Source organism: Gadus morhua, chromosome 11 (genome assembly GCF_902167405.1).
Source record: "Gadus morhua chromosome 11, gadMor3.0, whole genome shotgun sequence".
NCBI lineage: Eukaryota > Metazoa > Chordata > Actinopteri > Gadiformes > Gadidae > Gadus > Gadus morhua.
Window position 1 is genome coordinate 6900470 of NC_044058.1, and position 13021 is coordinate 6913490.

At 51.4% G+C, this 13021-nt stretch overlaps 1 protein-coding gene across 8 annotated transcripts in view; it reads right to left on the bottom strand.

The window, feature by feature from the left end:
- Positions 1–13021, bottom strand: part of myh14 (myosin, heavy chain 14, non-muscle) — a 32869-nt gene that overhangs the window by 7889 nt on the left and 11959 nt on the right. For 7 of the 8 annotated variants that reach the window (XM_030370451.1, XM_030370447.1, XM_030370448.1 and 4 more), the window contains 25 exons: positions 12788–12931; positions 12231–12445; positions 11884–12036; positions 11318–11491; positions 10829–11002; positions 10397–10511; positions 9875–9943; positions 8657–8862; positions 8274–8395; positions 7386–7455; positions 7103–7263; positions 6848–6956; positions 6385–6516; positions 5910–6116; positions 5532–5669; positions 5186–5309; positions 4797–4968; positions 3999–4211; positions 3034–3178; positions 2472–2678; positions 2048–2152; positions 1549–1701; positions 575–823; positions 167–280; positions 1–20 (listed from right to left, as the gene is read on the bottom strand). The exon at positions 1–20 is cut by the window's left edge and continues 79 nt beyond it. In XM_030370451.1, coding sequence (XP_030226311.1) covers positions 1–20; positions 167–280; positions 575–823; positions 1549–1701; positions 2048–2152; positions 2472–2678; positions 3034–3178; positions 3999–4211; positions 4797–4968; positions 5186–5309; positions 5532–5669; positions 5910–6116; positions 6385–6516; positions 6848–6956; positions 7103–7263; positions 7386–7455; positions 8274–8395; positions 8657–8862; positions 9875–9943; positions 10397–10511; positions 10829–11002; positions 11318–11491; positions 11884–12036; positions 12231–12445; positions 12788–12931 — 3691 coding nt within the window. The remainder of the gene's footprint in view (positions 21–166; positions 281–574; positions 824–1548; positions 1702–2047; positions 2153–2471; positions 2679–3033; positions 3179–3998; positions 4212–4796; positions 4969–5185; positions 5310–5531; positions 5670–5909; positions 6117–6384; positions 6517–6847; positions 6957–7102; positions 7264–7385; positions 7456–8273; positions 8396–8656; positions 8863–9874; positions 9944–10396; positions 10512–10828; positions 11003–11317; positions 11492–11883; positions 12037–12230; positions 12446–12787; positions 12932–13021) is intronic. The other variant, XM_030370452.1, reaches the window with a different exon arrangement.

A 13021-nucleotide genomic window follows, 5' to 3' on the forward strand; every position in this document is an offset into this window, starting at 1 on the left:
TCCCTCTGATCTGTGGCCTCCTACACACAAAGAAATCAAGATCCACAATCATATATATTGTTGTTTCATTTAAAGAAAATCCCAACTTAAAACCAAAACGTAATATTGAATACTACAAATGTTTTGGCCAACAGGTGATAGTGAGCGCTGCGTTGCCGTGGGTTACCTGCAGGGCCCGGACCAGCGACAGGGAGCGGGTCTCCTTTTCCCGGTTGTCGGCCTCAGCCCGGTCCTTCTCCTCCGCCAGACGGGCACTCACGGCCTTCTCCTCCGCCAGTAACTGCAGGGATCACAGGGCAAAGGTCGGGGGTCATAGGACATATGAAGACTTTGTTTAGATATAATATCCTCATAGCCCATCATTAATGTTTAATCATGGGGGAGGATAGCGGAGGGGGGTCGACCTGACTCTGAGCTGGGTTTGATTAAGCATCCTAGGTGGTGAAAGTGGCTAGAAGGTGTCTACCCTCTACCTGCTCCCTAATGAAATGGATTTGGAAGCCCTCAGTTGGCGCATCAAACCGATGTCTCCTAAAGCCTCGGGTCTCCGAACTGATCTAATCTCCCCGCTCACCTGGTCAAACTTCTTCTGCCTCTTCTCCAGGGCGGAGCAGTTCTGCCTCTCCTTCTGCAGGGCCAGCGTCATGTCCTCGATCTCCTCCCTGAGACGCTCCCGCTGCCTCTCCACGCGCTCCTTCTCCTCCTCCTTCTGCCGCTCCCGCTGCACCGCGCCGTCCAGCTCCCGCTGCAGCTTCCTGCGCGCCTCCTCCGCCGACTCCGCCGCCGAGTTCACCTCCTCCGACTGCTTGCGGAGCTCGCCCAGCTGTCAGTCGGGGAAGCGTTGTTCGGTTGTGACCCTCGCTCGAATGTATGAGTGGTTTATTAATTTATAAATGTCCCTCGCCCGGGGGGCTGGTTCAAGAGGCAGGTTTGAATGCCTTAGAACGTAAACAGAACTCAATGGTGGAGCGAGTGCCTCCCTGCACTGTCTGGACTTTTGGTTTCAGAACAGCTGAATTCCCAAGGCCTCGTTGCCATTTCTGGGCTGTCTTTTTTACTACTTGAAGCCTTTCCAGCCTGCGCCAGACCATGATTTATCCACTTCAATTTTTTTTCACTAGCTCTGCTATCACAGAGCTAGCTCGCTCTGTACCGGGCTCGCGCCGGCTCATCTGCACAGATCAGTCGCCATTGTACCCCTTCTAGCCTTAAAGACCAGCAGGGGCCCACGCACAAACAGCCCACCTCATCTCAGCAATGTGGGGTGCATTAGTTAAATTGTCTTTGAAGTTAATTAATGTACTGTCTATTGAATTGACCGTTTTTGTGTTTTTAAGTTTCTCATGGTTACGGTCCAAAAATCCTATTAGATGGAGAATTTTAATAACTGAACAGGGAGGATATCGGACGAATGATTGGTGAAAACTATAAAATTGAGAGTTGAGCCACCTTGCATTCGTGGACATGGGACTACTTATACCAAACATTTCTCGTGGGCCAACAGCGACCTCTGTTTCTCAGAGTGCGTGAGGACGTCCATGGGCCTACCTGCTGGGCGTGGGTCTGGACCTGGCGCCCGTTCTCCTTGGCCCGCTCCTCCTCCTCCTCCAGTCGCTCCATCATGCCCAGCTTCTCGTCCTCCAGCGCCCGCACCCTGGAGCCCAGGCCCAGCTTCTGACGCGTCTCCTCCTGCAGCGTTTCCTGATAGACACACTCCAGAGTCACCTCCCAGCTCTCATGGCCTCTAAGCTTGTGGGCATGGCAAGAGGATTGTGTGTGTATGTGTGTGTGCCACTGTCTGTGTGTGTGTGTGTGTGTGTGTGTGTGTGTGTGTGTGTGTGTGTGTGCGTGTGTGCTTGCATGCGTGTCTCTGTTTCTTCTTTATTCTCAAGATTCGTATAAAATAAGTGCATCCTTAGCATAGTAGCTATTGCTGAAATGAATCTGTTCTGACCTAAGCCCTGGAATAGGTGGTGTGTGTGTGTGTGTGTGTGTGTGTGTGTGTGTGTGTGTGTGTGTGTGTGTGTGTGAATAGCCCCATCATTACCTGTGCATCACGCAGCTGGCTCTCGAGGCTGCTGACCTCCCTGGTGAGACGGAGGGACTTGGAGTCGGTGGAGGACAGATTGGCCGAGATGTTCTCAATCTCACTCTAGAAGAAGTCACGGAAGGGGGGAGCCTCATTAACATCAGCAACAAGGTGTACAGAGACACACAACAATGATAAACTATAAACAATAAGAAATATATGCACATTGTTCCCGACGTTCAGTTAGCATGACGTGGCTTGTTAACCTCAATATTATGCATTTTGAAAGGCCCAGTTTTATTTCATATTTTTTTTGTTAAGGGTTGAATATGAAGTTTTGGCCATAGACGTCTTCACGTCTTGGCCTGGGTGCCAGGCGCTGCATCCCCAGTGTGTACTGCTAAACCACAGCTACCTACTGTACCCCCTCACTGGTTCCCACCTGAAGCTTGAGGAGCCGCTCCTCCCGCTCCTCCCTCTCGCGGTCGGCCTGCCCCAGGCGGACGGTCAGCTCCTGCAGTTGGCCCTCGGCCCGCTTGCGGCCCCGGTCGCTCTCCATGCGGCCCCCCTGCAGGCTCTTGAGCTCCGAGGTCAGGTTGAGCCGCTCCTCCTCCAGCATGATCTTGGCCTTCTCCAGGGACTGGCGCGCCTGAGGGGTGGGGAACGGGGGGTTAGTGACGCTGTCGGAAGGAGAATACTCAAAATAAGTACGCTAGAGAACAGCAAGTGCCTGGCTTCAAGCAGTGCAAGTATTAAAAAGGTGTTCAATCATTTCTTTGCATATTCTATCTTTTTTATAAATTCTGTAATTTGTCTTTTTTTCGATATTCTTTTGAATCATCAGGATAATACCCACAGGTATTATTCGTCATCCGCACAGACACACACACACACACACACACACACACACACACACACACACACACACACACACACACACACACACACACACACACACACACACACACACACACACACACACACACACTGTCCTCCCCCCTCACCCTCTTGCTGTTGTCCAGCTGCTCCTGCAGGTTGTCGATGGTGGAGCTGTGCTTGATGCGGAGCTCCGACAGCTGCACCTCGTGGCGCCTTGTCTCCTCCTCCACGCAACGCTGGAGGTCGCTGAGCTCCGCCTCCCTCCGAGACCTGGGGGAGGGGCCGGGCCATGGGGCCGGTGGGTCAGGTATGAGTTGCATCACCCGCTGATCTCTCCCACACTATCACACCCCCTCTTCTGAAGTGTTACTAAATGGTTCTTCCCCAGCCTCTCAGGAGTTACATTGGGGCCCATTAGTGGGTTCAGGCCTCTGTGCTTGGAGCTCCACACTATATATGTTATATGTCGCTGGTCTTGGACAACAACCTGTGTTTTCTTTAATTGGTACCTTCACAATATGAATACACCTTTACTTGATCTAAATAGATAATGTTTATCATAGATAAACATGTTTTTCGGGGCCCTATTTTGGCTGGTGATAGCTAGTCACTCTGACACATGGTGGTAACATAGGGGCCCACTAATTCGGAAATTCAAGTATATTATTGACAATATATCAGCCATAATATTAGCCAGTCAAAGTAGTATCGTATGAGCATGATATTTGAATTGTGATACATTGTTAAAAAGAAAACTCAAACTCGCAATGATTAGAAATAGTTAGAAATAGTGGACTCATCACTCAGCTACTAGTGAGTGAAAGTCATTGTGAGAATCTCTGTTTTAATTAACTGTCTCTGCCTCTGGCATCAATTTAGATTCTAGAGTGCTCCCGGCTCATTTCCGACCGATCACGGTCTCTCTTCCATGATTTCTTGGGGGAATCCATTGAGAAGGGTTGCCTTCACGCATCTGTCAATCACAGGTGGGTGAAGGCAACACTTCTCCATGTTGGAGAAACTCAGGAATTGTACCTACACTAAATATAGACACATCTACAGAAACCATAGTGTCTGTAGTGGATAGTACCTGAGCTCCTGCTGGGTGGCGGTGGTGTCCAGGGTGTCCTCCAGTTCCGTCTTCAGGGCCTCCAGCTCCTCCCCCAGGTCCCTCCTCTGCTTCTCAGCCCGCTCCCTCATCCCCCGCTCGTTTTCCACCTCCTCCTTCAGCTCTGACACCTGAGACATGGCCTCCCGCAGGGCCCTCTGCGCCTCGGCACGGCGGGCCCCCTCCTCCTCCAGCCTGGGGAGGGAGAGAGAGAGGGAGAGAGAGAGAGAGAGAGAGAGAGAGGGCGAGAGAGAGAGAGAGAGAGAGGGAGGGGGGGAGAGGGACAGAGGGGGAGGGGGGGAGAGAGAGAGAGAGAGAGAGAGAGGGAGAGAGGGGGGGAGGGGGGGAGAGAGAGACAGAGAGACAGAGAGACAGACAGAGAGACAGAGAGACAGAGAGAGAGAGAGAGAGAGAGAGAGAGAGAGAGAGAGAGAGAGAGAGAGAGAGAGGGGAGTACAGGGATAGAGGGGGCAAGAGAGAGAGAGAGAGAGACAGATACAGAAATAGAGTGAGTCATACAGAGAAAGTGGCAGAGAGAAACCACACACGAGAAAATGGTTTGACCTTTGTTAGTCATTTGGGTTTAGTTGCACGACATACACATGTTATTGCATTACTTGATTATAGTTAAACCGTCCATCGCACATTCCCTGAAGGATGCACAAATCATATATTTATCTCCTACTTATCTCAGTGAAATCCATGGCCATTAACAATCATTTGACGTGTCATGGATCATTTGTCGTATCCCAGGCTCTTGTGAACCAGTGTGTGTCCCACCTGCCCTGCAGAGAGGTGATCTCCTTCTCCTTCTGGGCCAGGCTGCCCCTCAGCTCTGACGACAGCATGCCAATGTCCGAGAGCTGCTCCTGGGCCTCGGCCGACTCGGTCTCCATCCTCCTCTTCCATTTCTCCTGCTCCAGGCGGCCCTGCTCCTCACGCTTCAGGCGCTCTGAACACGAGAGAGAAAAACAGAAGAAGCAGACGTCAGACCGCACTGCTGAAAGCCTTCGACAGGCCAGCAGACGACATGGAGGCAACTCGGTGTTAGCCAGCATGGCACTCAGCTGGGCGGTCCGCTGATTATGTATAATCCTTAACGAGTCAACGTTCTACCACTCCGTGAGAGAGTTTAGCTGGTCTGAGCCAGACGATAGAGTGAGGGGTACCTTCTAGGTCGGCGATCACAGCCTCCTGTTTGTTCTTCAGCTTGTTCAGGCTCTTGGTCTTCTCCTCCTCTTCAGTCAGCTGTTCACTCACCTCGCTCAGTCGCTCCTCCAACTGCTTCTTCTCCTGGAAAAACAAAGATGGAAGCGATGGTTTGAGGTGCTGAAACAATGAATGCGCGCTCTCTCTCTCTCTCTCTCCCCCCCTCCCCCTCTCTCTCTCTCTCTCTCTCTCTCTCTCTCTCTCTCTCTCTCTCTCTCTCTCTCTCTCTCTCTCTCTCTCTCTCTCTCTCTCTCTCTCTCTCTCTCTCTCTCTCTCTCTCTCTCTCTCTCTCTCTCTCTCTCTCACCTTGCTCAGTCGGTCTCTCTGCTCGGCCGTGCCCAGCAGATCGGTCTCCAGACTCTTTGCCTTGGTTTCCAGGGAGACCTTCTCCAGCAGGAGACGCTGTCTGGACCCCTCCTCCTCCTCCAACTGCTCCTCTAGGTCCTAGGGGGAGACACAACGATGGGGGGGGGGGGGGGGGGGGGGGGGGGGGATGAATGTGGTGCACAGAAAGTGTGATGCCATCCTAAGCTTCATTAATTCAATACACATATCCACTGGCATCAGTCAGGCCCACCTTCAGCAATTAGTAAAAGGTTTGACGTGATCTCTTTATACACATAATATAAGTACAATAGTGTTAGATCTGATTGTTTGTTGAAGGGATCCCCTCATCCTCCGCACCTGCACATTCTGCTGCAGTTTCTTCTTTTCATTGGTCAGCTGCACGCCCCTCTCCTCCTCGTCCTCCAATCGGCTCTCCAGCTCACTCAGCACTTCCTCCAGCTCCAGCTTCCTACTGGCCAGCCGCGCCCTCATCTCCTCGGCCTCGGCGAACAGCTCCGCCTCCGCCAGCAGCTGGTCGGCCAGCACCGTCTTCTCGTCTTGCAGCTGAGGGCGTGAGGCGCACGTCAGTCAGATAAGCTTCCCGACTACAACTTCGGACAGGACTACAAATAAGCCACAACCCTTTAAGCTCTGCTGCCAGCAGTATATCAGACATCCTGCATCCCTAATCCCCAGCTGAGTCCAGGTTAAGCAACACGTATGCAAGAGCCCTACAAACTAATTAGTGCCAGAAAAGGAGGTAAAACAAGGCAACATAAACCGGGGCTTGGCTGTGTTACAGCTAAGTTGAGATGAGTGTCGTGAAGCCCACCTGTGTGTGCTTCCTGTCAAGCTCCACGTAGTCCAGCTCCACCCGCCCCAGATTGTCCTTAGCCTTCTGTAGCTCCGCCTCCCGGGACTGGATCTCCTCGTCCTGCCGCGTCACTTGTAGCAGAGGCTTAACCTGGAAAACAAACCGAGCCAGGGGTCAAAGGTCAGACTCCCACCTGCCACACCATTCCATTCATTTCCCTCTTGCTCTCTCTCTCTCTCTCTCCCTCTCCCTCTCCCTCTCCCTCTCCCTCTCTCTCTCTCTCTCTCTCTCTCTCTCTCTCTCTCTCTCTCTCTCTCTCTCTCTCTCTCTCTCTCTCTCTCTCTCTCTCTCTCTCTCTCTCTCAACCCCCATGGTTTGTGTTGGGCTCTGTGTGAGTGTGGCTCTATCCCTGCTAATGACCCCCACTGCTAATTGGAGGGGCTAAACCAGTGGGCAGATGGGTGCCAGCATGGGGTGCTACCTTGGTGAACAGTCTCCACCACTGCCAGTTGCGGAGCTTCAGGTAGGCCGCGCAGTTCCTCTGCATCACCCTCAGCGCGCTCAGCTGCTGCTGCTTCTTCAGGAAGGCCCTGGGGGGGAGGGGGGACGCACACACACACACACACACACAGCACAGCAGGGTCAGCACCACCAGGCCGGGCGAGGAGAGGAGTCGCTCAGCAGCTAGCTTGTTAGTTTGGGCTCAGCCGGGGGGGCGGGGGGGGGGGGGGCGTACTTGCGGGCCAGGTATCCGCGGGCGGCGCTCTGGAAGCGGATGATGGTGTCGGTGATCTTCAGGTCGCGCTCCTCCTCCAGGTGGCCCAGCACGCCCGCCCGGAAGAACACCTTGCTCTGGCCCACGCGGAACAGGTTGAGGTCCAGCTCCAGGGCCCGGATCTGGGGGAGGAGGGAGGGGAGAGGGCCGGTTGGTTGTTATGCAGGGAGTGGGGTGGTGGTGGTGGCAGGTCTCTGTTGGTGAGCTGAGACTGTGTTAAGTGTGGCTGGTGGTGGGGACTTACCATGAGCTCTGACGCCTGCTTCCCATCCATGAAGGTGCGAGGGATGGCGTTGGGTGTAAGGATCTCATATCTGGAAGATAGGTAGAAAAATGTTGATTTAATTTAGTGTTTGAATATGAGAGAGACAGAGAGACAGACAGAGAGACAGGGAGACAGGGAGACAGAGACAGACAGACAGACAGACAGACAGACAGACAGACAGACAGACAGACAGACAGACAGACAGACAGACAGACAGACAGACAGACAGACAGACAGACAGACAGACAGACAGACAGACAGACAGACAGACAGAGAGAGAGATAGAGAGAGAGAGATAGAGACAGAGAGAGACAGGGAGAGAAATGTGGTTGTGGACCGGTGGAGAGACTTACCAAACATATTGACAGGTGATGGATGAGGAACTTGAGTGAGAGGTGTTATTGTGTGCGTGTTTGTGTGCATGTGTGCATGTGTGCATGTGTGCTAGCGTGCATGTGTGCTAATGCACGCGCGCGCGTGCGTGCGTGCGTGCGCGTGCGTGTGTGTGCGCTCGTGTCTGTGTGTGTGTGTGTGTGTGTGTGGTTGAAAGAAAGAGACAGATGGTTGTGAAAGGAGTTGGGTTGCTTGAGTTGGCTATCTAGTATAGCTTCTAACACAGGGGTACAACAAGAACAGTCTCTCCTTCACACACACACACACACACACACACACACACACACACACACACACACACACACACACACACACACACACACACACACACACAGACACGAGCGCACACACACACACACACACACACACACACACACACACACACACACACACACACACACACACACACACACACACACACACACACACACACACACACACACACACACACACACACACACACAGCATCCCTACCTCTGTCTGAACTCCTGGAAGGGGATGCGGTTGGGGAAGCCCTGTCTGCAGATACGGATCCCCTCCAGAACCCCGTTACACCGCAGCTGGTCCAGGACCAGGTTGGGACTCAGCTTACCAGCCTGGAGGGGGGGACGGTGAAGAGGGAGGGCACAGATCAGGACCAGAACAACACATGGGTACAGGAGACAGAAAGAGGAAGGGCCATGTTTGGATGAAGGAATGGAGGAAATAGTGTGTTTTGGGGGGAAGGGGTAAAGGGGGTGGCCAAAATAAGCAGGAAATAAGAGGAGTTGTGGAAAAATGGAAAGCAATGTGGATGTTATGTGTGGTGTGGAGAGGACATGGTGGTGGAGGGCCGCCTGGATGCTCTGAGCGCGCACCTTCTTCTCGTGGTTTGGGATGATGCAGCGCAGGAAGTTCGGGTTGGTGTTCCTGAGCGTGGCCATCAGCTTGGTGAGCGACTCCTTGTACAGCTGGCCCACCGTGCGGAACATCCCCTTCTTGGTCTTCAGCCCGGCCGCCCCGAACGTCACGGGGCCGCTGCTCTCCCCGCTGGACACCTGATCCAGACCCACGATCCTCTCCACTGCACACACACACACACACACACACACACACACACACACAGACACACACACACACACACACACACACACACACACACACAGACAGACACACACACACACAGACACACACACACACACACACACAGGGACACACACACACACACACAGGCGCACACACACGCATAGGCACGCACACACACATAAAATGTCTTATTACTAAGCCACCAATTGGTTAATAATCAGTGAAGATAAAGAAGGCCAGTTTTACACATGTGATTCAAGCTGTTGAGTTTGGACTGAAACCATTTTGGTTCTAAAGTCACTTCATAAGGAGGCGGCATCTTTACCCGATCTTTAAAGCCAAAATGGAGCCCAGTCTGCAAAACTCATCAACTATATCAGACTCTGGCTGGCTTGGGTAATTAGATGGTATGAATGGACTTTGGCGCTTATTCAGGATTACATTTTTGTCTACTGTTTGCACAAACAATTATCAACAGAGAATGTTTTTTTATTATGGCTCGACTAATTTTACAATCCTGAATATTGTCCGAATGATGAAAACTAGATGTCGCTTCAATGAAGATGCGTGACTACTGTGATTATGTGCTAGAATCAAATGAATTAGGTATGCATGTATAAGTGATGAAGAGCTAGCTAACACAACCACAGCACGCTAGCTAGAAGCCAAAAAACGTGGTCAGTCTGCCGACGACAACGATAGCAGCCAACAACACGACTTGGAAAACTACAAACACAAACGCCTAAACTAGAAAAACACAAATACCAAACTACAAACACATACGCCTAAACTACAAACACAAACGCCTAAACTACAAACACAAAACGCCTAAACTACGAAACTAACTCACACACGCTATAGAACACACACAAAAGACACAAGGCTAGCTAAATCGTCCAAACAGAAACAACTAAACAAACAGACAGACAACAACCAAGAGGGGGGAGGGGGGGTGAGAGGCAGGACGGAGGGATGCGGCGAGGAGAGGCGTGGAGGAGAAGGACACCTACTGTCGCCGCCATTAGCCTGGATCGTGGCATAGGAGTCAAAGAAGTAAACACGAGGAAGAGTCTGAATGTCTGAGGCGGGAAGCCGGAGGATGCACAGGAGAGGAAAGAAGGTATGGAGGAAGAAAGGGGGGGGGGAAAAGGGAAGGGAAGGAGGTGAGTGGAAGGGAGCAGGATCGATGAGGATCGTTAGTAAGCAGGATGAGATGGGGAGTACACAAGGAGCAACAGTGGGAGGAGGAGGAGGAGGAGGAGGAGGAGGAGGAGGGCAGAAACAACAGATGTGATGTCAAAAAATTAATGTTAAATGATAGAGAGAAACAAAAGAGAGATAAATTAAAGTCAAGATACTTTGCAGCTGAGGTCATTAATGCGAAATTGGTTATCACATAAAAAGCAATATAAACAAGTCCGATTTTGACAGAAAATTAGAATGGCATTAACAAACAATAACGTTATATACTGTGCACCAGAATAAAGGAAAGCACTTTGAGGCTGATGTGAATCTGGGAGCGTGGGTCTCACCCTCTCTCCACAGCTCAGATATGAAGTGGTCCGAGGACTGGTGGAGCAGAGACGCCACGTTGTCATTGAGTGGATCCATGTTCTTCACCAGCCAGTCGTTGGCCTTGTAGTCCACCTGGTCGACGATAACAAGCACACACGTTTTAACTCCGATACACAGCTCGGTATAAGTTAGCCAACCATTCTTCATTATTTACAATTCCATAGTTGACATTTATTTTCCATTTTTTTATCAAAAGTGACGTAAACAGGGAAACAGGGGCGTGGCCTTACTCAAGGATGTTTACAACTAGACTACGGACATTGGCCTTTAAACCAGCAACCGTTCAGCAAAGATTCCACCACTATACTAACCTGTAGTATCAATGTGCGACTCACACTCTTATAAAGTATCAATGGAGCAGTCTGATGCATTCAGGAGAGCTTCACTACCTTTCCGGCGTAGTGAATGATGGCGAAGTCGGCCTCCTGGCGTGGCTGTCGGGGTTTGAAGAACTTGGGATGGGTGCCTTGTTCACCAGACAGCTTGTCCACAAAGGAGCGGTCCGTCGCCCGGGGAAACCAGCATTCCTCATCCAGCAGAGCCAGGACGCCCGGGGGGTGGGCCTGGGGGGGGGGGGGGGGGGGCGGCCATTAAACCATGAATGTGGCTTGGATAGATGCATGCGCCACTGTGTGCACACTAAGTAATTGGAAATGCGAGCAGGGAACCGATGACCACCCTGGATCCATCCTAAATCATTGTGTGTTTGCGGCTATCCCATAATGTGAGGCCTTTCATATACAGATATTAATATATGGCCATATCTGACATCTGTCTGCAGAACAGAGTTTAGATTTATTATCAATATGTATGAAATAGCACCAGCGGACACACATGTGTCCCATACGGTCAAGAACCCTGTGTGTGTGTGTGTGTACCGGTCTCTCGATAAGGTCGATGCAGGGCTGCAGGTCCAGGCCGAAGTCGATGAAGTTCCACTCGATGCCCTCCCGCTGGTACTCCTCCTGCTCCAGGATGAACATGGTGTGGTTGAAGAGCTGCTGCAGCTTCTCGTTGGTGTAGTTGATGCACAGCTGCTCGAAGGAGTTCAGCTGAGAGGGGAGGCAAAGGAGCGGGAGGTTAGACCACAGCCCGGGGGCAGTCCAGGGGCCGGCTCGCTTCAGTCAGCACGAACAACTTAACGTTAAGAGTCCATTAACCAGACTATAAAGATTCGACGCCAGGTTCACACACACACACACACACACACACACACACACACACACACACACACACACACACACACACACACACACACACACACACACACACACACACACACACACACACACACACACACACACAATCTATAGCAGGGATAGTGCCTCTATTTATATTTTTTATCACAGAATACGTTACATTCATACTTTATATATGCATGCAATTATTTATGAGAGTCTGCCTGGAGGAAATACCGAACGAAAGCAAGAACACCCAAACCCACCTGGAAGATCTCAAAGCCAGCGATGTCCAGGATGCCTATGAAGGAGGCGCCCTGCCTCTGCCTGCGGTCCAGAGCTCTGTTTATCCGGTGGACCAGCCATCTGAACAGACGCTCGTACGTAGCCTTGGCCAGGGCCTCCACCGCAAAGTCTGCCTGGAGACAGAGACGAGGACAACGGTCAGATAACGGGGCAAAATGGTTCTATTCAATTAAATTTGATTTGTATAGCCCTTAATAACAGGAGCAGTCTCAAAAAGCTTAACAGGCCATATATTTATATGTATACTGATGGAGAGGAGGATCGATTAACAGATGGACAGATCGATAGATAGACTTAAAGTCCTCACCTGCTCTTTGGTCTGGGCTTTCTGGACGTATTCTCGCCCTACTTTGATCCTGGGTGTGAGGATGGCTCGGGTGAACTCAACCACACTGATGCCAAGCAGGTGGCACATTTTCTGGGCAGCCGTGTCATCGGGCATGGAGGCCTGGTCGTGGTGCTTCTCCTTGGTGAAGGAGATGTTCCCAAACTGGAGACCCGCAGAGATGACCTTTAACATGGCTACGGGCCAGACAGGGGGAAAACAGAAGAAGAAGTGGAAAATAATGAGGACAATTAGGTATAACATGGCAAAACAATTTATGAGGCGCTTTAATTCAGAAGCCGTTCATTGATTTGTTGTCCTTGATGTCCTTAACCAGCAGTGAGGGGTTATGCATCTGGCTCAGGGATGCCCGTAGGTAGACGACAGCTCTGGGGGGTTCAAAACCTAGAACACTTTACCTGGAACATTTCACCAACCCAGCCTCTAGAGATTATCCTGGTATTTATTTTAGATTCTTTATATGTGACACTTACTCATACCCCTGACCTTAACCCAAGCCATGCCCTCCTGTCTCTTACCCAGGGACTCATCGGGGTTGAAGCCCATGATGGTCATGGACTCCATGGTCTGGGTGAAGTTATCAGCGTCGCTCTGGCCCGGGATCGGGATGGAGCCCCCGCTCAGAAAGCGGTACTCGTCAGGGTTCCCCAGCAGCAGGTCGGCTGGGGAGAGGAGAGACCACCAATCATGTGATAGAGCAGGTGAGTGAGTAAGGACTCTAGAGTAACATCCACCCTACACGCTGTGCTAGT